Source organism: Lepidochelys olivacea (assembly GCF_965140295.1).
Source record: "Lepidochelys olivacea isolate rLepOli2 genome assembly, chromosome: 5".
In the NCBI taxonomy this organism is placed as follows: Eukaryota; Metazoa; Chordata; order Testudines; family Cheloniidae; genus Lepidochelys; species Lepidochelys olivacea.
Window position 1 is genome coordinate 21220316 of NC_140415.1, and position 27936 is coordinate 21248251.

At 42.0% G+C, this 27936-nt stretch overlaps 1 protein-coding gene across 1 annotated transcript; it reads right to left on the reverse strand.

The window, feature by feature from the left end:
- Positions 1-1896: 1896 nt before the first annotated feature.
- On the reverse strand, positions 1897-27922 carry NARS1 (asparaginyl-tRNA synthetase 1). The gene is made up of 15 exons (XM_084628685.1): positions 27712-27922; positions 23331-23413; positions 22978-23043; positions 22768-22860; positions 22014-22103; positions 20505-20583; positions 19567-19637; positions 17662-17748; positions 14612-14833; positions 14240-14439; positions 11400-11535; positions 8306-8419; positions 5465-5596; positions 4220-4351; positions 1897-3496 (listed from the first exon to the last, which is right to left on the reverse strand). The coding sequence occupies exons 1-15, from the start codon at positions 27905-27907 to the stop codon at positions 3365-3367; spliced, it is 1833 nt and encodes a 610-aa protein (XP_084484811.1). The 5' UTR covers positions 27908-27922; the 3' UTR covers positions 1897-3364.
- Positions 27923-27936: the final 14 nt, after the last annotated feature.

Sequence of the window (27936 nt, forward strand, 5' to 3'; positions counted from 1 at the left end):
AAGCTCACAGCAGGCAGAGGCCCTGTGACAGACATGGCTGTTAGCCCCTACTAAATAGCGTGATGCACACACACCAACATCCTAGTTGGGAAAATATTTACCCTGATAAAAGAAATGTCCAGTCGTCGACACTTATTGTTTCTCTCCTTTGCAAGTGTAAACTACTCTTGCGAAAGCTGGCGTCACCCCGACAGACCAGCCTCAATTTGGCATAAGAAAGGAGAAAGAGAATAAAGGAGTACAGAGGTATAAGTAGGGGACCTACAGCACCATGATTTTTGAGTGCTTTTCACTATCTATCTGCTGGTCAGATAAGTGACAGCCTCCCAAGGCTTCTGCAGCTAAGAGGGTCCCTACGCCTTGTCCCTTATTCGTCTTTCCGTGGAATTGAGTGACCGATCCTGGCTTGGCACCGCTGGAATCGAGAGATGCAAGGAGGGTAAGAAGCACCCACACCTGATCTCCTATCTTTAGTGTACACATATTTTGAAATAGAGCTCTATACTTTGTTTTCTTTCTTTGGGATTGTGGCTTCAGTTTTGTAACTTGTTTGTGTGTGTAACATCTCTACATTTAAATAAGTAGGCACTAGCAATTTTGTAACCACATGATTAGAATCTAGCTTAATAAATTTTTGGTAACCATTTATGCATAAGCCTGACTTGTTTTCTCTGGTTTACTGTAAAGCAGCCAACACAATTAAAGAACCTCAGCCGTTTTGGCTCTAAAGCCTGGCCATTAGGTGAGAGTACTAAGAGCCTAGCGTTGAGTTGTGCCGCCTCCACGGGGCAAACTCTTGGGGCACCTGTCAGTCAATCCTGGCTGCCCGCTGCGAAGGAGCTCTGAGCTCTAGCAGTTAAAGTCACGGGTGTGGAGAGGCTCTTAGTGCTGCCATTGGGGCACCTGTCAGTCAGTATTGACTGCCCGCTGCGAAGGAGCTCTGAGCTCTAGCAGTTAAAGTCACGGGTGGTTAGGACCTTGGGGCATCCGTCAGCCTAGCCCGGGCTGCCCGCCGCGAAGGGACAGTGCGTCCTAGCGGTTAAAGTCACGGATGGTATAAACGGGCATAGCTGGCACCTCACCAAACATCCTTGGCCGTCGGCTAACAGGTCCTGAACAGGAACAGTGGGAATTTCATGGGATGTCTGTAATTCCTGGAGCACCTAAGCCGCAATCAGGAACTCTTCTCTCCCAGCAGCGATGATGCCTTGCACACATGACATTGTTCACCCTGGGGAATTTTCCCACATAAAAATTTGAGGCAGTACCCCACTTCTCTTTGGACATGTCTCCCCAGAGACTCTTAGGCAAAGTTAAGGCAAACAGTTAAAATGTATGGATTTAGAGTACAGTAGTTAAAGCACATTAAATGCCTGTGTGGACACACTCATTCAGAAGTAACCTTAGTTCACTTTAGCCTTAAATGCCTTCAAAGGGTACATCTACATGGGGATAAAGGCCCTGCAGCTTAGCCGCAGCTGTCCCGGGTCAGCTGACTCAGGCTTGCAGGGCTAAAAATTGTTGTGACAGGAGCCCAAGCTCTGGGAGCCTGTGAGGGTCGAGGATCCCAGGGCTCAGGCTCCAACCCAAGCTCAAATGTCTACACAGCCATTTTTTTAGCCCCAGAACCAGTGGGCTGTGAACCTGAATCAGCTGACCTGGGCCAGCTGCAGACTTTTGATTAAGCTAAAGCAATAATGCCGTTTTACTTCTGAGCAAGAGCAGTAGGTTTAATGCACTTTAATTAATGTGCTTTCAGTTCACACCAGTAGTTAATTCAGTTCAACTTTCTTGAGTCTTCTCCTGTAGACATGTCCTTTGACAGGGTGGAATACGTTGAGAAAAAAAGAACAAGTACAAAAAGGGGACAGTCCAAAAGTTATTACCCTGAACACATTTTTGTATGTTATGCTAAATTTATTGACTAGCAGATTGAACTGATTTGTGTGTGCAACATGCAAAATTCTAAAAGGAAAAACAAAATTTTGCTACAGAAATGTGAAGTTTAACAATTTACAAATACAGTGTAGATGGAAAGTCCAGACTAGGTCCCAAGGCAGGTATCCAAATAGGTCTCAAATAATCCACCTACTATTTGTTCCAGTAAAATTTATCTAATTTATGATTAAAATGCATTCTGACAGCTCAAAACACTTAATAATTAAGTAACATTTGATTACAATCATTGAGGGAATCCATAGAGGAGAAGCAGAAACAGTACACTAAGCCCATTACCCAAACTTTAGTCAGTATAGAGCCATCTGGGAGACAAGACATTACTGACCTATGAAAATATGCTCCTTAGATTAAAATACTCTTAAAGAGGACACTAATCCAAATCATATAATGCTGAAATTAAACTATTTCAGTTTCAAAGTTATCAAATTGTATCAGTGTCTTTAAAATTCAGTTTTCTTATGTGTCAAACAGTGACCAACCGATTAAGGGAACTCAAACATGTAGGTGTACAGGAGAAGCCAGACACAACATTCTAAGAATACATTCACCTCATTCTATCTCAGCATGTAGGCTGTACAACGGCTGATCCCGGTAAAGGGCCCAGTTCTGCAAGGTGTAGACCACTGATCTCTGGCAGACATCAAAAGCAGAGAAGGGTGCTCTGCACCTTGCAAAACTGAAGCCATCATTTCCAAATTAATGAACTCTATCAAAAGAAAGCAGATCTTTTTGTGTGAGGATGATGCGCGCAATCCTACACTCCTACTGACTGCAGTGAGTTTTGTTTGGGTAAGTGAAGGATTGGGCTCAAAATGTTCTAAGATCGTATTTCTAACAGTTTACACAATTCCATCTTTATAAACTTCTGCTGCACACTCTCATATTAATACACAATAGTATTTGTAACTTTAAATGATCTGCCTTTTAATTTAACCAAAACAATCCCCAAACCGCAGACAGAACATAAACCCAGTTTCTTTTAAAAGAAAATCAAATGCCCCAATGTTTTAAGATACATATAGGTTGAATGTTAAAGTCACAGGAGAAATAATTGTTGCATGCTAAGTACTGTACACTGCATGTTTCAAATGTCAATCTAATATGAAAACTATGCTGTGAGCTAAAAGCTGCAATGCCCCAACCAGATTTTTAAAACGACAAAACAGCAATTTTTCTGCAGATTTTTTTTTAAAGTGATGTTACCTTCCAAATAAGCAGAATTTTACCTGCTACATTAGATAGTTGTTTTAGTAAAACTACTTCTTTATGGCTCAAGCAACAAGGAAGAATAGCTCTTGCCTTTAGACGGACTGTAGGATGACATAGTGTACTGTTTTTCCCCCCCTCACATGTAGGATTTTAGAAGTTGCTTTGATTTTCTGTTGAATTTCTCCTGAGGAAGTGGTTAAGGTTTGCAGCGCTGGACGAAGCGTGGGTACAGACATACATCACGGATGTGATGCCTGTTCAGGATCCATGTTAAGAAGCGTTCTAAGCCCAAGCCGTACCCACCATGAGGACATGTGCCATATTTACGCTATGGAACAAAATGCAAAGAGGAAATATTTTAAAAAATGCATCAACCTGTTGTTACTTATCTACACGGGGATAAATATCACACTCGGGGGCTCATATCCTGAACGATAAATGGGGAAACTAAAATGGGCTCATCCCATTGAATGAGCAGGAGTCTGATTCCTGATATTTATTATCCGGAAAAGAAAGGAGTGGGAAAGAGGAAGGTGAAAGACAACTCTTTACACTACACTTCCCCCCCCCCGCCCTTTTGTCCTTCTCCACCCCATTCCCCTCCCACCGCAACCTCTGCTGATGGACTGTTCATTTTCCAATAGACTAAATTACTCTTCTGTCCACTGACTGCAAAAATATTTTATACTTGGAAGCTGCCAAAGGGAACTACTGCCTTTCAAACAGGCAAAGCAGGGGCAGAAGACTTTCCAAAGGAATTGCACTCACATGCCCAGCCATTTCCAGGCTGCACTGAAGCCTCTAAGCAGGTAGCTCTAATAGACGCTTTATGCACTGCAGCAAGCAAAAGCAATTTCAGTAGCCTAAAAACTACCTTGCCACAGGTAGCAACCAGTTGCAAGATGCAATGGGTCAAGTGGCCAAAAGGTAGAGAAGTCCTGATCCCTCTAAAATAAACGGTTCAGATTAATTTTTACTATCATTTTAGCATGATCTGAAAAAGCCACACCTTCTGTATTTGACATGCAGGGAGTAAAATCTATTCACGTACCTGATCTGTATACCAGTAGTAAGGTGTTGGGTCAATACCTTCCCGCTTATAACCCTCTAGTAGCTCATCACTGTCCCAGATACGCATTGAGCCTCCAACTATCTCACCAACACTGGGCATCAATACATCAACCTAAAACAGACAAGACAGGAGGTCACAAACTATTACATATAAGCTACTTGAAATGTGTGTGTGGGGGGCAACCCCAAAACAATCATAGGCTTAAAAGGTTAGCATGATAACACTTCTCAGGCACATTCTAAGGAGGATGGCAAGTCCTATTAGCCTCATTTTACAGGAGGGGAATTTGAGCAGAGAGGCTGATTGACTTATCCAAGTACATAAGAATGGCCCTACTGGGTCAGATCAACTGTCCATCTAGTGCACTATCCTGTCTCAGACAGTGGCCAGTGCTAGAAGCTTCAGAGGGAATGAACAAAACGTGACAATTTTGAGTGACTATCTCCAGTCACACTACCTCCAACTGTCAGAAGCTGGGGTTTAGGGACACGTGGAGCATGGGGTTGCGTCCCTGACCATCTTTGCAAACAGCCATTGATGGATCTATCGTCCATGAAGTTCTCTCATTCTTTTCTGAACCCAGTGATGCTTTTGGCCTCCACAGCATCTCATGGCAACCCGTTCCAGAGGATGACTGTGCGTTGTGTAAAGAAGCACCTTCTTCTCTTTGTTTTAAACCTGCTGCCTATTATTTTCATCGGGTGACCCCTAGTTTTTGTGTTATGTGAAGGGATAAATAACACTCCCATATTCACTTTCTCCCCACCATTCATGATTTTATAGACCTCTATCATATCCCCCCTTAGTTATCTCTTTTCCGAGCTGAGCAAGTCCCTGTCTTTTTAATCTTTCCTCATACACAGCTAAGAATAGCACCCAGCTCTCTTGACTTCTGGTCCTGTGCTTTAACCGTAAGACTGTTCTTTTCCTCCCACTATTAGACTGAATACTATCTTTATATAGTGTGTGTAATCAGACTAAACGAAAGCCCTAGTCAACTGCTGACATTTATTATTTTCAAGGCAGGTATACAGTTACTTCAATATTTCTTTTTTTAAGGCAAACAAGCCATGCACAGACACATGCAAAATTATTATTTCACTGAAAGCTATCCCACTTGACTCTCCCACCCTGTCATTTATTATATTTTTATGTGCATTCACACACACAAGCACCCTCCCAATCCCAGAAAGAAACTAAGGATACTGTGTGATACAAACTGACAGATTCAGTAAGCCTGGAATCCTCAGGACAACGCTGCATGTAGAAGGATTTTATCTCTGCAGGAAATCGACACAGCAAGATTGGTTCATTAATGGTGTCTGTCATCAGTCTCTCAGGAGCTTCTGGGATATCCTGAGGTTAAACAAGATTTTATTAACATTTATGGCCAGACACTGCTTGAGTTCAGCGCTAGGCTTTTCTCCCAGGCACAAAGAACACAGTATAACAACACAGACATGAGGAAGGCTTTGGGCAGGGGTTGTGGGGGGGAAGCAATTTTAATCAAACTCCAAGATGTTAAATCAGGAAAAAATTATTTTGCATCAGAACATTCACTACATATCAGAGGATAACAGCTAAGACACTAGGAAAAACTAAGCCAGTCCCAGACTGGAAACTGAGAAGAATGTGGAGTTGATCACAGTTACTGTTACACAGAAGCTAGTTTTATCTGGCCCTGAAACCCAGGTGTGCTACATATTCCATGGGCATTAGGTCTCACTGCTAAGAACTGTTTAAGCACTTCCTTTGATCTATATATTGCATATATGAATATCTTGAATGACCAGTTAAAGTCCAATTATATGTACCACTACATCAAAACCCTCCTAACTTTGAAGTTACTAAGGAATGTTGAAGGACACCTAGCAATATACACTCCAGAAGTTGTTGCTTTTTTTTAAAATCAATTCAGCAGTTTTACTATTAATAATAAAAACAGGCACAGTTTAATACTAGTTAGATTGCTAGTATTTTCTGCCTTTGCTATAAGTAACTTTATTTAATAATCATTAAGTATCATACAGTCAAATCTATGGTAACATATGTTTCACATGATCTAACATAAAATGCAACTACAATGAAATATCCCTTTTTTGTAGTATTTCATCTATTTTATACAGCATGGGTTCTCAACTCCATCAAAATCAAAGCTCAGCTTAAACTCACCCAGACTGGAATTCCACCTTTTATGACCATTCTCTAAATGGTTGCCTTTGATTGCAATAAGTGGTGCAGGATGGAAAGAAACTAAGGGCACATCTACACTACAAACTTAAGTCAACCTATGTTAGGTTAGCTGCAGTGTCATGTCCACACTGCCCTCCTTCTGCCAGTGGTTCACATCCTCCCCAGCAGTGCTTCCACCAACTTAAGAGCACTAGCCTGGCTGGGAACCGGGAGCCCCCCACTCGCCCTGGGGTGACAGCCCAAGCTGTGTGCCAGACACGGGGTTCATAGCAGAAAGCCTAAAACAGCCTCTTATCAATTTCACGGCTCCAGCACCGCATCACCCTAACTAACTGACATAAGCCCGATACCTTTCATGGAGGGGGAATTATGTCGGTGTAGTAGGGCTCTTACAGCGGAATCAAGGCCGTAGCGTAGACCGACATAATTAGGTCGACGTAAACTACCTTATGTTCACCTAACTCTGTAGTGTAAACCAGGTCTAATTCCAACAGATACAAGCAATGCTTCTTCAATTAATGACAAATGTAACAACCATGTGTGTGGGTCAATGTTCACTTCCATTGTTGCCTGTGATTTAAATACATGTAGAAGTTATATTAGAAATCTAAAATATAACATGATTTCCCTCTCAATTCTAGGTTAAGGCAGGCACTGACAGCACCAAAGACATGACAATTCCAACCAGAGGCAGCTTTAGCCTTATTTGCGATGAATAAAGAATGCCACATTGTGTGGCAAAACGTAAAGATAAACCAGACACTAGAAACTCAGGGCCAGATGCTGAAAAGGGATGGAGCACCTGGGGCTTTCACTGATTGCACCAGGAGCTGCAGACGCACAGCCCCTCTGAGGATTTAGACTATGTCAAGGTCACAAAAGTGTAATTTTGTTTCCCTTGCTGTGCACAGAAAAGGGTGCCAAGGGCTCTAAATCCAGAGAGGAGTCGGGTAGAGGGAGAAAAAATACCCCACAACTAAAAGCACAGGTACTATACAGTTTGGAAGTTAAAAGACAACAAGAAGAAGGAGGTTGGACCTTTTCACCAAAAGTTCTCTACTTTTTGATTAAAAACTTTTGGGACCAAAATAACAAAACTTTCCTGATCCAAATTTCTTGGTGTTTTGACTGAAATAATACAAATTTGACCACTTTTTTTTAAAAAAGCAAAATACAATGTATCCAATTTTTCAACCTACATTTTAAATTTTTCTTCCTCAGTGTACCCTAAACACAAATTTTTGACCAAAACATTTTATTCAAATTTCTCAATTTTCTAAAACATTTTTGACCAAAAGTTTTAATCTCAAATAATGTGTTTTTGCCATTTTTATTTTATTTTATTTTTTTTTACCCACAAGGCAGGCTCCCTTCCAACCCAGTGGAATCCAGTCTTTCTACTTATCCTGCACTACCAGGAGTGTAGTACACAGCAATGGGAGGAAAATGTTAGCACAACACATGAGGGAATGCCAGGCAGAGGGGATGTGTGTCTGCATTTGGTTTCCTCCTCCACCCAAGACTCATGTGGATTTCCCTATGGATCCTCAGGCTCAGAGCATCTTAAAGGCCACATTCCCTCCACACGTCTTCAAACCAGAGAATAGATTCTGAAACCTAGTATTCAGGAGGACAAAGACATTGACTTAAGGAAATCCTGGCTCCACTGATCAACATTACTCTTTAGACAGCTAGAAGACCAGGCCATATCAAAAAAAGAAGTCAGTAGGTACTTTATAAAATCACTGTTTGCATTTATTGCATTATGATCCAGTCACAAAATTTAGAAAGAAACCACAAGTATGTTAAATTTTCAGAGTTGAGCTCCAATCTCTTAATATATCAAAAGAATAGAGGGTAAAAGGGTCTTACTTCTCCGAATTCATAGTAAGTGCCATCTTCCTTCTTCACATCGTGTTCCTTTAGCCATGTAATGGCATCTGTATAGTTCATTCGTTTGAAAGGGCGTTTTGGGGGCTGGAAGTTCTGCAATGTAAGATTAGATACACATGAAAACATTAGTGTTGTTTGAAAGGTCATTTCCTTTTAGCAGTGCAGTTAGAGTTAGGAAAGTAGCCAGGTTTAATAAAAAAAAGCACCTTCCTACTCAGGAGATCTATTCCCTGTCTATGTTCAGAGTCTTATTTGCTCACTTTGGTGAACAACAGAAGCTTATCTGTTAGCAGTGCACAGCCAGTAGGGCTTAAAAAGAGCAAGCCAGACTATTTTTTAGCTCATGCTTTAGACAAATTAGTAATAAAGATTCTTCCCCTGAAACAAACTAGAAAAGATGCTGTAGCCAGAATAAATACAGCTGGGCTTTCAGATCCAAGGAAGAGTTTGTGATGCTTAGAAAGAACTTTGAGACAGAGCAAATTTGACAAAGAATCCTTTGATAATAGAACCATGCTTTAAATTGTCTGAATATGGGAGGCAACAAACCAATTCTAGGCTAACATATAGTAAAGGTCAGGTTTCAGAGTAGCAGCCATGTTAGTCTGTATCTGCAAAAAGAAAAGGAGTACTTGTGGTACCTTAGAGACTAAAATTTATTTGAGCATAAGCTTTCGTGAGCTACAGCTCACTTCATGGGATGCATCCGATGAAGTGAGCTGTAGCTCACAAAAGCTTATGCTCAAATAAATTTTAGTCTCTAAGGTGCCACAAGTACTCCTTTTCTTTATATAGTAAATGTATGATTTCTCCATTCATTGTTTGAAACAACTCAAACCATGGAGGAATTGCTTTTTTTAAACTTACTTTAGTTGTTATTGATTTAATAAAGTGGATTGTTTAATTATTTTTTAAAATAATTGATTCATGCCTCCACTAGGTCTCCCTTACACCTCCCACCCAGAAGAGCTGTGCCAGTGAGGCTCCCTGTACAGCTCTTGGACCTTACCTGGATGGTGTGTGCACTAATGCAATGCAGTTGCCTCTATGGGAGACTTAGGTAAATATCTGGTGGTGTCTAGGGTGGTGAGTGAGTGTGTGCACACAGAGCATCTATCCCTCTCCACATGCAGCTTTCTGAACCCACAGAATGCTCTCTGCAGGAACCAGGATACAGTACCACTCTGGCCATTGGCCCCCTCTGTGCATGGATGCATTGGGTACATCAGCACCAGCTCCAAGGCATACTGCAGATAGCACTACTGGACACTATGACAAGAGAAAGTTTCCATCTGCTGGGATACAGGACTGGGTCAGAACTTGTACTTGCAGCAAGTTCAGACTTGCTACATTCACCTCTTTAAGGGAAGACCACACTCTCTGGCCTTTGCTGTATCTCACCTCCCCCAAACCCAGGTCCTGAGCAGGTTTAGCAGAGACTAAACAAGTAGGAGGAAGGCAGTGCTTATCAGAACAAGCCAAGGAAACTGGAGATGCTCTGGTCTCTATACAACATGAATGAGTTGGCTAGTGACTGAGAGGAGACTGGCTGGCTATAAGAGGGAAATTAAGAAGACAATGAAGTAAGGTGGGTCATTGCAGACAGGATGAGGAGTATGAACCAGCCTTACTGAGCACTGTGTCTCCGCTTAGAAACCGCACAAGTAACTGGCTAATATTGTCTGTTTCCTCATGCTTCCTGTCTGTCTGTCTCCAACCTGTATCTCGTCAGATATCTAGATTGGGGCAGAACAATCTTTTTGTTCTGTTTGTACAGTACCTAGCATAGTGGGGTTTTGGCTGTAACCAATTAGTTCAGGTTATCATCCATTTGTCACTGTATTATGTGATGTTATGGTCAATTTATATGCCATTTCATATATAATCAATGTTTATAGATTTAAATGGTAGGATTATAAAGAAGTACAGGATAGATAAGTATTTAGGAGTGACGAGTGTGTATTAGGTATAGAAGTAAAGCGTGGCTGGAAGGCAAGGCCTACAGGCTGAGACCTATAAGATTTTAGCTTAGCCATACTAGGCCATAGCCTTAAGAACGCTTGACGTGAGTGGGTGACATAGGAATAACCCTGTGGCAGCAAGGTCGTAAGGTTACTGAATAAGATGTGCCAAGAGGTGATATTACGAAAAAATGGATTGTAATAGACAGCAATGTATTGTCCAAGACCGCGAAACACCTGACTGGAACATCTTTCAATGACTGTCCTGACCACAGAGAACATGGTATGCAGAGATGCTAATGAGAATAAGAGGAACTAAGAACAACCTATGAAAAACAGGACATATTTATGGGGTGTGGAAGTACAGATAAGGAAAAGAGTCTGACATCTTCATGCATATGTGTTAGGTGTGGTGAGAATTACTCTATAAAAGAGGGTTCCATTGTTGGGTAAAAGTGGGAAGACCCAAGGGACGAGCCCACAGGAAGCCCCAGCAGGAACCATCCCTCTAGCAACGATCATCTATTGAGAGGTCCGCTCGACCCTAGAATATCTTTGAGGATGTGAGTGTGACTACAGTTATAATTACTGCATAGGTTTTTGTCAGATTTCTATATGCATGGGTAATTGTAACTTATTGCTTAATAAAACTTGTAGTACAGATAAGACTGTGTGTGTTTCTAGAGTCCCCAAATTTGAGAAAAGCACCAGATGCAATTTCACTCTGGTGAGTCTGAAACTGTAGCAACCAGAGCTGAATGCATGGTGGTGTAATACATCATCAAATTCACTTTAAGCAAAATAAAAGGCTACCTGATGCATGAATGGGGCTCCTAGGCACTTCTGGAATTCAAACAGCTTATCCTGAGACTTTAAGATATAAACCACCACCACCCCTATCCGTGCATGATGTAGGTATCAGCCTTGCAGAGGCTGGACTCCTTTTGATGTCAGTGTCTTACAAATGATCAGAGCTCACTACTGTGCTCTGTTCACCCCCTGTGCAAATATGCTGCCAAAGGAAGCTAGACTGAGGTTCTGAGGGACATTAAGTCATATTTCTTGCCAAACAGAAGTGAATATTCAGGACTGCTTGCCACACCACCACATACCGGGTTTAGGTCATATAGGAAGGTTGATACAGACGATTTCAGAACTCTATCCACTACATCACACACCAAATTCTCCAGACGGGTCAACAAGTCTTCAAAGGTCATAAAAGGACATTCAGCTTCAATGTGAGTATATCTGAAGAACAAGGTCACATCACTATTCGTCGTGAGAATGAAGACACTTCCCCCCCTTTCATCAGCCATGCAGAAGCAAGAGGACTTGAGTAATGAAGACAATCTCCCTATGAGAAGGGAGGATTTCATCCGAATTGCCATTTTGCCCCCTTCCTCCCTACACTTTTAACTTATAACTGGGGCTGTCGATTAATCACAGTTAACTCTCGTGATTAACTCAAAAAAATTAATCACGATAAATCGAGTTTTAATTGCACTGATAAGCAATAGAATACCAATTGAAATTTATTAAATATTTTGGATGTTTTTCTACATTTTCAAATATATTGATTTAAATTACAACACAGAATACAAAGCGTACAGTGCTCAGTTTATATTTATTTTTATTACAAATATTTGCACTCTAAAAATGATAAAAGAAATAGTATTTTTCAATTCACCTCACACAAAGTACTGTAGTACAATCTCTTTATCATGAAAGTGCAACTTACAAATGTAGATTTTGTTACATAACTGCACTCAAAACCAAAACAATGTAAAACTTTAGAACCTACAAGTCCACTCAGTCCTATTTCTTGTTCAACCAATTGCAAAGAAACAAGTTTGTTCACATTTATGGGACATAACACTACCCGCTTCTTATTTACAATGTCACCAGAAAGCGAGAACAGGCATTTGCATGAGACTTTTGTAGCTGGAATTGCAAGGTATTTACATGCCAACAGTGTTCCCTGTAGTTTTTCCCACCCACATGCGGAATGAATTTTGTTATGTGCACCAATATGGAGGTGATGTGTGATCACCTCCATATTGGTGCACATAACAAAACTCATGTGGCAGGGAGGGGCCGAGAGGTTTGGAATGTGGGAGGAAGCTCAGGGCTGGAGCAGAGCATTGGGTGCAGGGGGTGAGGGCTCCAGCTGGGGGTGAAGGCTCTGGGGTGGGGCCAGGGAAGAGAGGCTCAGGGCTGGGGCAGGCTCTGGGGTGGGGCCGGGGATGATGGGTTTGGGGTGCAGTGGGTCTCCCCGGGGCTACGGTGGGGAGTGAGGATCCCCCCCATCTCTCTCTCCCTGCAGCAGCACCTGGATTTCAGGGACACGCCTCTCCCTCAGCTGCGGCAGGGCCAAGCGCCTGTCCCCGCAGCCGCAGCTGGGTTGGGGCTGGAGAAGGGGCACTACGGCAGATCTGGGGCTTGAGGAGAGACATCTCTCTGCTGCAGCCCTGAGCGCCTGCATGGTGCTTAATAGGCAGATGCACGGCCACACAGCTTAGAGGGAACTTAGCATGCGAGATATGCTAAACACTCGTATACCCCTTCATGCTTTTGTTACCATTCCAGAGGACATGCCTCCATGCTGATGATGCTCATTAAAAAATGATGTGTTAATTAAAATTTATGACTGAACTCCTTTGGGGAGAATTGTATGTCCCCTGCTCTGTTTTACCCACATTCTGCCATATATTTCATGTTACAGAAGTCTCAGATGATGACCCAGCACATGTCCATTTTAAGAATACTTTCACTGCAGATTTGACAAAACACAAAGAAGGTACCAATGTGAGATTTCTAAAGACAGCTACAGCACTTGACCCAAGGCGTAAGAATCTGAAATGCCTTCCAAAATCTGAGCAGGACGAGGTGTGGAGCATGCTTTCAGAAGTCTTAAAGAACAACTCTCTGATGCGGAAACTACAGAATGCAAAACACCAAAAAAGAAAATCAACCCGCTGCTGGTGGCATCTGATCAGATGATGAAAATGAACCTATATCAGTCTGCACTGCTTTGGCTTATTATCAAGCAGAACCAGTCATCGGCATGGACGCATGTCCTCTGGAATGGTGGCTGAGGCATGAAGGGACATATAAATCTTTAGAGCATTAGGCACGTAAATTTCTTGTGACTCTGGCTACAACAGTGCCATGTGAACACCTATTCTCACTTTCAGGTGACAATGTAAACAAGAAGCAGGCAGTATTATCTCCTGTAAATGTAAACAAACTTGTTTGTCAAGTGATTGGCTGAACAAGAAGTAGGACTGAGTGGACTTGTAGGCACTATAGTTTTACATTGTTTTCTTTTTGAATGCAGGGTTTGGTTTTTTTTTTTTTTTTTTTTTTTTTTTTTTACACACAATTCTACATTTGTAAATTCAACTTTCATGATAAAAAGACTGCACTACAGTACTTGCAATGAGCAAATTGAAAATTATCATTTTTTTTTACAGTGTAAATATCTGTAATCAAAAATAAATATAAACTGAGCACTATACACTTTGTATTCTGTGTTGTAACTGAAATCAGTATATTTGTAAATGTAGAAAACATCCACAAATATTTAAATAAGTGGTATTTTATTATCATTTAACAGTGCAATTGTGATTATTTTTTTAATTGCTTGACAGCCCTACTTATAACCTTATTCCCTTCACAAGTTACACAATGGCATCCACAGCATATTCCAACAACAGAAGCTCAATAAAAGATATTCTCCACCTGGACAAATTGGAGAAGAGGCGTGAAAGTCTCCTCTAATGCTCTGCCTCTACCTTGGGAATAGGACATTTCCAAAAGTAGCTTTGGTCAGCCCCTTGCATATTAACATAATGCTCTACCTTCCTTTTCGCAGAGTCCTATTGTTCCTAACTGATTGCTGCTCCCTTGCTCTCTAAACACATGCATACTTATACTACAACTATTCCCATACTCTGCCAGGTGTCTGCGCGTCCTGGACTGCTCAGCTCTGTACGACTGGGCGATACAAAACGTGTCTCCTAATGCGGGGATGCAGGTCTCCAGGTACAGCTGGGATGACTGTGTCAAGTATGCCTCTTCGCCAAAATAATCCAGTTTGAATAGCGTGGAGCCTCCTTCAACCTGTGTTTGGACTAGTGTCGGTGGAGTGATCTGTTAAATAAAACCTCGTTACTAAGTTAAGAATTATGTCTATAAAACCAGTCAGAAAGTGGTCTCCTAATTGACAAGTAATTTTTGTGTAATTCACTTCAATATCAAAGTCTATAAAGTATATCTAAAAGCTTCACTGAGGCTCTGAAGAAGGAAAGAAAGCTATACTTACTTCGTAATATCCATTGTCAAAGAAGTGATCCCTGAAGCACTGTATGACCATGGAGCGCACCTTGAAGATTTTGGACATATTCTCTCCTCGGATCATCATATACCTGTTGTTAAGCTGCACATCAACATCCGATTCCTCATTGATCAGGTTATCAGCCCCTCCAGCTGGAGCCAGACCAATCAGCTCCCAATAGTCACAACTCAACTCATGGCCTCCTGGAGCCTATGGGTTTTATAAGAAACAACATACACATTAGAAGTTTGGTACTGTCACCTAAAAATGGTAACTTGATAATCTAACTTACTCTGTTGCTAAGAGCTCTGTTTTGGCCCTAGATGTTCAAGGCCTACTGAGAAAGGCAATGCTTTTAAATTGCCATTTTTTGTAAATTCAACAATGCCACCTTTAGACAAATGATTTGCAACCCAAGACTGGGTTGAGATCCACTGATTTAACTACAGTGGCATTATGTGCTACTGCTGATTAATAAAAAGTTACTCAGTGTAAAAGATTTTCATCATCAGAACTTGCATGGTCTGAGGTATCTTGTCAATGTTCCCAAATGACAGCTACTCTTGTGAAAACAGTGAAAAATCCCTCCTCTCCCCACTCCCATGAAAATACCCACATTTGGGAGGCGGTGTACAAGTTAACCCTTGACAGGAATCTAAGGCATTCTGACCTTTGTATATTTTTGTCCCGTCTCCTCCCGCTGAAGGATACATGTAACTCTCACTAAAGTCAATGGGAGTTGACCATATGATGGTGGAAGGACCACCATATATAGACTATGGAGGAATTTCATCCCAGGGCTTGCATGGGACGTGGGGGCTTTTCTGAGCTTTCTGCATTGCGTTGAATTTCACGCCCATATGAAAGCAGAAAACACTCCCATTACTAATTTTAGCTAACTGCTGAAAAAGGAAACAACAAATTGTCCATTTTGGAGTTTAAGTAGCATATGCTATAATGTCATAATCCCAAACATCATACCATTTGCTAAGGCAAAAATTTCATTTTCTGATTCTATCTGGCTTTCGCTGTCCAAAATGACAGAGACAATAATGTAATAATGAGCTAATGAATATAAATAGTAAACAAAAAGTACAAAAAATAGTTAGAAGTTAGAGTTTAATATTCTCAGGTATTATTACTAACAAAGGGAAGGACATTATTGTGCTTTTAAAATAAGTTATTTCTGACCTGATAATATAATTTTAACTTGATACTAGCAGCTATAAGCTCCAATACAATTGGGACTGGGTTCACAAGTTCTCTTATGGATGCAGTCTGTCATCTCAGAGCGACAAGGAGGATTACAACCTGTTTTAAACACACGGTTCCAGCTAATAGGTTTCTAACTCTCTTTTGCCCACCAGTGTGGATACTGTCAGACAGCATGTTGTAGCCCAGGTTTTTAAAAACACAAGTCTAACACTGTTGGGCCATGTTCACACACTGGCTGGCAAGTGCATTTTGGAAATAGGTTTGCTGAACTGTATTCAAACATGGCTCCTAAACTCAGTGAAACAGAGATTAGATAGTCCAGATTGTGACTTGTTTGGCCCTATTTCCTTTTTCCCCTTTTCCAAACTTGCTAGACTCAATAAAATGTACACAAGTGTTTGTGCAGAAGTAAATACATTTTCACTGTATGATGAAATTTCTGAATAAATTAATACCTTTCTAACAAAACCCATATGTAACTATTCTCCAGGAAGGGCCCACAACATAATTGAAAGTCTCACTGTAGACTGTGCCATAGTTATGGGAACTCAGTGAATCAGAGGGCAGAACCTAGAAAACTGAGTATCAGTGGGGTTGCTGGGAGTGCAAATTAGGCAGAATTTGTCCCATTCTTTCTTAACATTAGTGGTTAGTTGAACAGCCTAATCTTCTTCAAAGTTGGCTCTTTAATAGCTACTTAGAGCACTATCAGAATAGCCTTCTCTTTTGTTTTTCATTCTCTGAATTTCCCCTCCAGCAAATCCAACAAACATCAAGAAACTATATTCAAGCATTGGTTTACAATATGGATTTATATTTATTCTGCAGAAGACATTTTATAACTGAATTAGACTAAGTGCAACTGAAGATATTTGAAAACAAATGTCCTACTATTAATTCATTTTATGGGAGTTATATTTACTATACATTACAATATTTTAGGATATCCTGAAACTTTGGATCATTCTCATCCAGTTTATCTCCCCATAGGAACTCCTGGAAAATTTCTCAGCCCTAGCTTCAGTTTGAACTCCTTTTATGGGTATCCTTTATGAAGTTACTTATTGTAGAAATGGCCCTAGCTTCAGATGTGAAAGAATTCATAAGTGTTAATGGAATCGTTCCAATCTCAAATTTACATGATCAATTATAAGGCACTAAAGTATAAACACTTATGGTTTTTGGTCTACAACCTTATTGTATTTTTATACATTTCCAGCCGTTATCAATGATGCTGAAATCATCATTGAAGAACACAAACACAGTTAAAGGCCAGTTTTCAGGCTACGTGGTTTTGTGTCCCCCTCAAATTTTTTTTTTGAAAGGCCAAATTAAAGTCTCCATGATCCCACAGGTTATCTTGCATAGAGGGGAGCCTACAAGCACAAATCTCAGCTAGAGAGTAGAGTTGAGAAGCACCACATTACCACTAAAACAATTCTTTAAAAAAAAAAATCCATCTTGCTTTTTAGGAAAACTAAAGCCATGTCTATATTTAGAGACAATACTCTACCATACTAGTACCCTAAGGAAATGCAATTTCAGCTAAAAGATAAAATAGAAATATTACCCAGTTAGAATGAATGCACGCACGCACAAATCCATGCACACACACACACACACACTCTCTCTCTGCCATATCATGCAGCCAATTTTTGAGCAGCAACCCCCATTGAAATCAATTAAGAAGTTCTTTCCCCCTGCTCCCTCCACCTTCCCTGCCCCTCCCAAAAAGGGCCATATTGTACCATCTGACTGAGTGATGGGTGGGTAGGGAGTGGTGGGGAAAAAAGCAAACTCACAGCCGCAACTAACTCCCTCACCTGCTTGCCTTCAGGAACAAGGTTTAATGTACCATACACCGCCACACTGCTCTCTGTAGAGAGGATCACTCCATTGTAACACTGGCACTATAGAAAAAGAGACAGACAAAGATATTTTAATTTACAGCTAGAGTACAAACTCTACAAGGGTCCAGAGATAAAGAAAGAAGGTTCATAATCCCATCGTTAACTCATTCTGTGAAAAAGAAAAACTCCAGTGGTATGAGTGAGAAAGAGAGACCCCTTAACCATACTATGGTTTAATTCATTAAACCTTTATGAAAAGTTTAAGTCAAGCTTTCAAGTGGGGCATATAAAAGAAATAACACTCGGTATTGATCGTTTCTCTTTTGCACTGCAGAACAAAATCATAGAATCATAGAATATCAGGGTTGGAAGGGACCTCAGAAGGTCATCTAGTCCAACCCCCTGCTCAAAGCAGGGCCAATCCCCAATTAAATCATCCCAGCCAGGGCTTTGTCAAGCCTGACCTTAAAAACTTCTAAGGAAGGAGATTCTACCACCTCCCTAGGTAACGCATTCCAGTGTTTCACCACCCTCTTAGTGAAAAAGTTTTTCCTAATATCCAACCTAAACCTCCCCCACTGCAACTTGAGACCATTACTCCTTGTCCTGTCATCTTCTACCACTGAGAATAGTCTAGAACCATCCTCTTTGGAACCACCTCTCAGGTAGTTGAAAGCAGCTATCAAATCCCCCCTCATTCTTCTCTTCTGCAGACTAAACAATCCCAGTTCCCTCAGCCTCTCCTCATAAGTCATGTGTTCCAGTCCCCGAATCATTTTTGTTGCCCTTCGCTGGACTCTCTCCAATTTATCCACATCCTTCTTGTAGTGTGGGGCCCAAAACTGGACACAGTACTCCAGATGAGGCCTCACCAGTGTCGAATAGAGGGGAACGATCACGTCCCTCGATCTGCTGGCTATGCCCCTTATACATCCCAAAATGCCACTTGGCCTTCTTGGCAACAAGGGCACACTGTTGACTCATATCGAGCTTCTTGTCCACTGTCACCCCTAGGTCCTTTTCCGCAGAACTGCTGCCTAGCCATTCGGTCCCTAGTCTGTAGCAGTGCATTGGATTCTTCCGTCCTAAGTGCAGGACCCTGCACTTGTCCTTGTTGAACCTCATCAGATTTCTTTTGGCCCAATCCTCCAATTTGTCTAGGTCCCTCTGTATCCCTATCCCTACCTGCCACCATATCTATCACTCCTCCTAGTTTAGTATCATCCGCAAATTTGCGGAGAGTGCAATCCACACCATCCTCCAGATCATTTATGAAGATATTGAACAAAACCGGCCCCAGGACCGACCCTTGGGGCACTCCACTTGACACCGGCTGCCAACTAGATATGGAGCCATTGATCACTACCCGTTGAGCCCGACAATAGGAGCCAACTTTCTACCCACTTTATAGTGCATTCATCCAGCCCATACTTCTTTAACTTGCTGACAAGAATACTGTGGGAGATTGTGTCAAAAGCTTTGCTAAAGTCAAGAAACAATACATCCACTGCTTTCCCTTCATCCACAGAACCAGTAATCTCATCATAGAAGGCGATTAGATTAGTCAGGCATGACCTTCCCTTGGTGAATCCATGCTGACTGTTCTGATCACTTTCCTCTCGTGTAAGTGCTTCAGGATAGATTCCTTGAGGACCTGCTCCATGATTTTTCCAGGGACTGAAGTGAGGCTGACTGGCCTGTAGTTCCCAGGATCCTCCTTCTTCCCTTTTTTAAAGATTGGCACTACATTAGCCTTTTTCCAGTCATCAGGGACTTCCCCCGTTCGCCACGAGTTTTCAAAGATAATGGCCAATGGCTCTACAATCACAGCCGCCAATTCCTTTAGCACTCTCGGATGAATAAAACCCTGCAACTCACCAGTTCATCTGACAGGACACACTGCAGAAATCCTGTGCCATCCCTTAACACGAGGAACATCAAATTTTTTCCTAGTTAACAAAAACAAAAACCCAGACTCGTCAGACAAAACTATTACTTTATTCAGTTCAACAGGCCCACACCCAGCAAACGTTACCAAGGCAGTTTGTTTTCAGGGTTTGTCTGTTAAGGGTTGCTCATGATCACTAATAAATACCAGAACTACACATTAAACCATTTGTTGGATGATAAAACCCTTTCCACACAACTGTGTTTTTTACACCAAAAGATAATGAAAGATGAAGTCATATGTAGAGCCTAATCCTAGGAAGTGTTAGGCATCCAAATCTGCCAGGTCAAAATCTTGGCTCCACTGAAGTTAATGGCAAAACTCCCATCGATATCTATAGGGTCAGGATTTTACTTCCAATAATTTGACAAGGAGTATTGGATGTTCTCAGGGCCAGGCCCTTTGGACTGGCCATACAGAGGTGCTATATACAGGTGCTGAATATAAAGGCCCAAATTACAGCTATTGTGTGGGAAATGATGTAGTCCCTCCCATCCACAACTAAAGAAAGCCCTCTTGTTCAAGTTTTTCCTTCTGGGAAGAAACAGATTGCACAGCATGCCATGCAATAGGAATTGCTGTTAAGACAGGACAGCCAGCATCACACCCCGATCCCCAGGTCACATCAAGTTCAATCCTTCTAGGATACCTGACAGAGGACATCTATGAAGCATTAGTGGATCCAGGATTAGGACGGACAGCTTTACCAGGTGCTACAGAAGCTGTTCATTTTTCACACACCTCCCAGCTTTTCTAGCATGAGCAAGGTGAGCCAGAATGCGGCCTATTATACTCTACACCTTGGATTACTACTACTTGTTCCTCCTCTTTGCATTGACTCAATTACTTTTAAGGGGTAGCTATTTACCTTGTCTACGTAACCGGTGGACCCAGCCAAAAACCTTCACTCGTTGGCCTCTGTGTGCCTCTAAAGCACGAATCTTCACCTGTAAAGCATGGATTAAAATCATAACAAACTGACATTTAGACAGTGCCTTTCATTTCCACAGCTTCATGGGCATACGGGATATGCCCCCAGAAACAGCTTCTTCTAACCATTGAAATGCACAGACATCCGTGGTAGAACACAACAGGGATTGAACAGCACCCATCAATACTGCACGACAGTTTAGGGCACCAAGGGAAGAATATCCTACCAAGTTAAAAATAGAAAGGCTTGTGTTCAAGCACCTCTGATGTCCTAACCAAATTTCATGTTAGGTTATTACATTCTGCTTAACAGTCCTACTTTGTCAGATAGCAAAGTGGGAACTTTAATGACCACAAGTGATCAGGAATTTGGTTTTACATCTTATTTGAATACAACAACAGTCAGCACACGCAAAAGTTCGCCTCTCAGATATTACTTATACTTGAATATATACCAAATTGCCACATCAATCTGCGCAAAAGACCTTGAACATACAGCTTTCCTTCACCCGGGAGGTCTGAAGAGCCTTTTCTGCACTAATTTTTAAAACTACTCAGTAAAATAGGAGTTCAGTTAGAAGTCAAAATGAGAGAGAGGATAATGAATTAGAATTTTAGGTAACTGGCACTTTGATGCATTTTATTTTGGTACTGATTGAATCCCATTGCAAAGTCACTGTTGAGGCACTCATGTGGTCAGGCTGACTCTCCAACTGGCAGGCTGGTGTTGCTCTTCAGAGAGAGAGACTTATCTAGTTATCGGTTAACAGATTTTAAAGCCCCAGCCATCTGCAACTTGGAATTGTGTCAGTGCATTGGTCAGGGAAAGACAAGAGATTGACTTTGGTACAACTGTGCACACTGTTTGCTTATGTTGCAGTGGAAATCTCAAAGCAAAATTCTTTCACACATGCTGTAAGAAGTGTCTTCAAGATTGTGATCTGGCAGAATGTTTATGTTTTGCTTCCCAATTCCTCTCTGATTTAGACTTGCCAAACTTCACTGACTTCAGTGTCGCTGTACGAATGTAATTAAGTAGAACTTGGGCCTATACATATTGGATATTAATTCAGTATGTTTTTCAAATCAGCAATATTTCCTCCATCATCGCAAAAGCTCTTCTGTTGGGGGCAGATTTTAAACAAATGTCTTTTTAGCAATTAAAAAAACCAACAAAAACTTATTAGGCTGTTTCAAACAGAAGTACAGCCTGGCTCTTTTCCTTTGGTGCCTATGTACTGGGAGAATCCAAAATTAAAGTCAAGCAGGCTCAGCGAACTGTGAGGTGCATATGCTAATGACCAGAGAGAATAAAATCTCAAGGAAAGAACAGTATCGTAGTCTTCAACAGCTGGTGATGATGCAGAGCACACCTCAGAATCATGCTGTTTATAAATATAAGTAAGAGATTATTACAGGGGCTTCTTATCCATTAGATTTCACTCACGCATTTAGGCTCTGGAAGACTGGGATCATTCTTGATGGTAATTTTCTTAGCTTCCTCCAGGTTTTTCTCTCGTCGCAAAATGTCTTCTGCCTAATTATAAGAAGTTTTTCCATAAATGACGTATTGGTCATGTATTGGTGTTAACGATAACTACAATCAGGTTATTTATTCCAGTATCACTCTCCACGGACAGCAATACGTAACTGTAATGTACATCTCTAAAGATGAATGCTTACATACAATCTCAGCACTGCTACAATATGTCAAAAATCTGCCCTAAGATACATGGGTGCGATCCCCAGGACATGAAACACTTCCTAGAAGTGCTCTTAACCTGGTTTAGAGAAGGTTGGAGGAGTTTAGAGACATCCACATTCACATCCAAAATTTATAGAAACTCATCCCAGCCCTGACGCAGACCATTTGCTTGTCTTGATGAAGTGAAAACAAGTAACTAACATATACAGTAAAATCAATGGGAGTCAAACCATATATCCAAGGATAGAATAGGGCCAATTACATTTAACTTTCTCTGCCCTTCTCTGGCGAAATTAAACTATCTGGGCACACAAGCGGTGGGCTTAAAGGCTGTAATTCTGACTAGTGCACTACTGATCACTTTGCCTGCTACAGCCTTCATCCACCGCTATATCAGCACACGCAGGATTAGCATATGTCATTTTCAGAGGAACTAAGATGGATTTTTTTATTTTTAATTTCTAAATGAGCTGACTTGGCAGTATTCATAACTCACCTCTTTCTTCTCCCTAGCTTCATTCTTCATTTGTTCTCTCTGCCATGTTTTTTTGATATTCTTCATTTGTGACTTAGAAATAGCATCCCATCTCTAGATGAATCCGGTGAGATATGGGGAGGAGGGGAAGAGAAAGAAGTTATTTGTGTCTTGAAAAATAGGAACCTTAATACCTCATTTAATTAGAAATATCCATTTAAATTACATCACCTCATTTTCTTTTTGCGAGTCCACATAAATAGTAGGAAATGGTTCCTTTCCCGCTGTCATCAAAGCCTTAAAGGGAAAAAAAAAAAGTGCAAAGTCAGTTTTATCATAAGAATACTGAAGCCAGACTGTCAATGAGATAATATGGTGGACATTCTACGTTTACAAAACACATCAATGATGACCAGATGTTAAGATATATATGATTTACATTTAAAGAGAACAGCTGCTTAAAAATCCATTCAGATCAAATCTGGTCCACCACTAGTTTACAATATTTCCCTAAATAATTGGCTGTTTGTCCTGAATTGAAACAACATGACTTGAAATAGACTGTGTGTGTTTTCTGCAGATACCTTCAGAGCCGTTTTGAAAGGCTTCTTCTCTGTTCCATCGCCAGTAGAATCGCAGCCCTCACGTTCAGAAACGTACATCTCTCCTGTAATATAGGAGCAGCATATATAGGTATTTTAAAGCAAGCACAAGACTTGGCAAGATTTTAAAAGGGATTGGATATTTATATAGCTATCAAGAATATTCAGCATCACCATAATTAATGAAGACATGTTTTTGGAGAGACATTAAGCCTCATGCTTCAGGTCTCACGAGAATCTCTAACTGTTAGGGCATGTCTGCACTGCAATGTAAGTTCCCAGACCCTGGGTTTCTTAACCTAGAGCTTGAGTGTCAACACTCATTTGTGACCCCAGGTTAGGAACTGGTGAACCCTGGTTCCTACCTGGGGCTCCAGGGTCTTCACTGCATTAGGCAGGCCTGAGTCCAACTGCCCACATCTTCAGACTTCCTAGCACCCTCCCAAAATGTGGCAGCAACAGCCCTTTGTGTGTGATGCAGTGTGGGAAAACTTGACTGTCCACCAAACCACTGACAGAGGACAAAGAAAGTCAGCCTGTAGAATACTTTTGGAACAGCATCTACACTGCAAAGCAACAGGGCTCGAACCCTGGGTCCTGGCTTGACTCAGGCTCGGACCCTCCACACCTGTGGGGTCCTGGGACCAAGCCAAGGGTTAGTGCAATTTGTTTGTAGATTAATTGGGGGGGGAGGGGGGCAAGGCTTGAGCTGTAGTTCAAACCCCCGGCTTACTCTGTAGTGTAGATATAGACTAGTAACCCCATCCTCCTATTGAGGTTTCTTACACCTTCCTCTGAAGCTTCTGATGCAGACCACGGTCAGAGACAGGATACTAGGCCAGACAGATCTTAGATCTGATCCAGCATGGCAATTCCTATGTTCTTATTAACTCAATAGTGGTGTCTTTGCAGAGTAACCAGCACATATGTAGTTAAGACTACAAGCAACTTAACACAGAGAGAGATTAATAAGATTGAGACTTTTCAGCTCAGAAAAGAGATGACTAAGGGGGGATATGATAGAGGTTCATAAAATCATGACTGGTGTGGAGAAAGTAAATAAGGAAGTGTTATTTACTCCTTTTCATAACACAAGAACTAGGGGTCACCAAATTAAATTAATAGGCAGCAGGTTTAAAACAAACAAAAGGAAGTATTTCTGCATCCAACGCATAGTCAACCTGTGGAACTCTTTGCCAGAGGATGTTTTGAAGGCCAAGATTATAACAAGGTTCAAAAAAGAACTAGATGGGCAGAGATGGTGTCTCTAGCCTCTGTTTGCCGGAAGCTGAGAAGGGGCGACAAGGGATGCATCATTTGATGATTACTTGTTCTGTTCATTCCCTCTTGGGCACCTGGCATTGGTCACTGTTGGAAGACAGGATACTGGGCTAGATGGCCTTTGGTCTGACCTATTATGGCAATTCTTAAATTCAAATAAAAAACAAATATTTAACATTTCTGTCTCTTCTGTGTTATTTTGAGAATTCCAGCTAGCAATGGACCAATACAGTTGTCAGGATTCTTTTTGTTCATAATATATTTTAAAAACTCCTTCTTGCCATAAATTTCTCCTTGTGTCCCCTGGCTTCCCTTATCAATTGTCTACAATTCCTAACTGCTGATTTACAGTCATTACTATTAACTTCCCCTTTATTCCATTTTATTTTATCTTATTTATTTATTTTACAGCTGCCTTCTCTTCCACTCTGAACCAGGTTGTTTTTTTAATCAACACAGCCTTCTTCCTCAGCTGTGGAACTGTGGCTTTTCAGGGCATCTACGAAAGTGTTCTGAAATGATTCCCAATTATCATTCACATTTTTCAATTAAATTATTCCTCCCAGCTGATTTGACTCATAATTGATTTCAGCTTTGTGAAATTGGCCCTATGAAAGCACCAAGTATATATATTACTTGTCTAGACTTTATTCTGCTTGCACATTATAAATGTGATCAAGTCACAATCACTTGTACCTAAGCTACCATTAACTTTTAGTTCTGTGATCAGTTCCTCTTTATCTATTAGAACAAGGTGTTAGGATATAGATATTCAGACCTGTCTGCAAAGGCCTATACTCTAAGAATTTAGGTGTGTTCTTATTACTTTAGCTAGTTATAGAGGTATAAAAGAAAGAATCAAAATCAATGTCTGCCGGCGTAAGAGCCTTCTCTTACTGTGACAGTCTGAGGCCTTGTTCTTAGGCTAAGGCCTCTGGCTAAGCAGCAGAGGCAGCCAAAAGCTGGGAAGCGAATGGTCACATCCTCATATTCCAAACTAGTCACATTGAAATAAGGTGCTATTGGGCTGTTAGGAATACAATCCTGTCCTGATAATGGCCTATCGCCTCCAGAGAAAGGGAAGTGCCTAGAAAATGTAAAAGGAAACTTAGTCTGATAGCATCCTGTCTGGCAAGAACTCACTTATCAATAGCGGGGATGTGAAATCCTCATTTCTGTGTTGTTCTATCACTGTGGTCTCCATTTTCCCTATTGTTTGTCAGTATAATCTCTGTCTGGTTCTGTGATTATTTCTTTGTCTGCTGTATAATTAATTTTGCTGGGTGTAAACTAATTAAGGTGTGGGATATAATTGGTTAAATAATCATGTTATAGTATGTTAGGATTGGCTCGTTAAATTTCAGGAAAATGATTGGTTAAAGTACAGCTAAGCAGAACTCAAGTTTTACTATGTAGTCTGTAGTCACTCAGTAAGTGGGGGGGGGAATGTTTTGCTAAAGGGGGAATGGGAACAGGGACACGGGTAAGGCTCTGTGGTGTCAGAGCTGGGAAGGGGGACACTAAGGAAGGAAACTGGAATCATGCTTGCTGGAAGTTCACCCCAATAAACATCAAAATTGTTTCCACCTTCTGGACTTCGGGTATTGTTGCTCTCTGTTCATGCGAGAAGGAACAGGGAAGTATGCGGGTGAAGGAATAAGCCCCTAACACAAGGTCTAATATAGAATCCCCCCAGGTTGGCTTTGAGTGAAGAAATTGTCATCTATAACATTGAGAAATTCCACCGAAGTTTTAGCATAAGATAACCAGCATGTCACTCAAATCGAAGTCCCCTTTTTGTTTGTTTTAAAGGGGATGAATGTTTAGTTTTTATTACAATAAAGCATTTGGGATACAGTGTGTCTTAAAACGTTGTAAAAAATTAACTGAGCATGTTTGGAGGACAAACTTTTTAGTTGCAATGATACAACAGTGACTCATACTTCCATAGGGGAAGTAATTGATCAAATTAAAAACAAACAAACCAGCACTGAAGTGCCTCATGGCAGCCAAGGAAAAGGACTGTCCATGCTGCCTATTGGAATTGATTTAATCCCTTACACATCACATACTGCCTTTCTGATGGTGTCTAGCACAGCTCCTTTCCTGCATCAGGACACTGATGGAGATAGCGGGAAGACACACTAGGAAATGGGTGCAGCTCTCTCAACCCAGAACTGGTCAGTGCCCACTTCTTTAGCATACACAAGCCTCCAACAGCACTGCCTCTTGCCCAGCAGCAGGCTGTGAAGGGACCTTTCAGCCACCTCATAAGAGCTGCCACACTAGGTCAGTCCAATGGTCCATCTAACACATTACCCTGTCTTCTAACAGCTGACAGTGCCAGATGCTACAGAGGAAGTCAACAGTTCTGAGTGATCCATCCCCTGCCATCCAAGCCCAGCTTCTGGCAGTCAGAGGTTTAGGGACAACCAGAGTATGGGGTTACATCCGTGCCCATCTTGGCTAATAGCCATTGATGTACTCATCCTCCATGAACTTCTCTTTAAAAAGAAAACGCAAAACCAGATTTACACTTTTGGCCTTCACACCATCCCCTGGCAACGAGTTCATCGTGTTGACTGTGCATTATGTGAAGAAATACTTCCTTGCCTTTGTTTTAAAGACTTTGGACTTAACTATCTCGATTAATTTTACATCATCTGCAAACTGCCACCTCACCCGTTATCCCCCCCCGCCCCCCCCCGGATCGCTAACGAATATGTGGACTAGGCAGCACCGGTCCCTGGCCGGGGGAACCCCGCTACTGACCTCTCTCCACGATGAAAACCGACCCTTTACTCCTACTCTTTGGTGGCCGTGTTTTCACCACTGACTGACCCACGAGGGGATTTGCCCTTTTGACGAGGGGCCTGGGCAGGCCAAGCACCTCCCCAGGCGAGGGACCAGAGCGCGCCTACCAGGAACACCGACTCTAGAGCAACGTGTCCTTCGCGGCGCGGAGCTGCTCAGCCGGGCCAGGCACTAGGGCGGGCCCCAGGGCCGGGGCGGGCCCCAGGGCCGGGCCGGGGGCGCCGGGCCAGGGCCTCCCCGCGCTGCCTCACGCCCCGCGGGGACTCACCGAGGGCCAGCTCGCCCGCCTCCTGGATGAGCAGCGCGGACATGGCGGCAGCGGAGACTCCCCACGCGCCCGGCCCGGCAGCGGCTGGTGCAGCAGGCGGCTCCCCAGCGCTCCGGCGACCGGATTGCATCAGTCTGCGGCCGGGCCTCGCCTCGCCTCGCCTCGCCGCAGCCCCGCCCCGGCACGGGGAGCTCATTGGCCCGGCAGCGGGGCCGGCCCCGATAG

What these genes read in the sequence shown, in the direction of transcription:
- NARS1 (XM_084628685.1), bottom strand. Translation starts at nt 27,907, where the DNA reads ATGAGCTCCCCGTGCCGGGGCGGGGCTGCGGCGAGGCGAGGCGAGGCG. An exon ending in CCACCGGTTACGTAGACAAG is followed by an intron (nt 19,638 to 20,504) that starts GTAAATAGCTAC and finishes TTTGTTAACTAG; the next exon opens with GAAAAAATTTGATGTTCCTC. An exon ending in TTGACAATGGATATTACGAA is followed by an intron (nt 14,440 to 14,611) that starts GTAAGTATAGCT and finishes TTTATTTAACAG; the next exon opens with ATCACTCCACCGACACTAGT.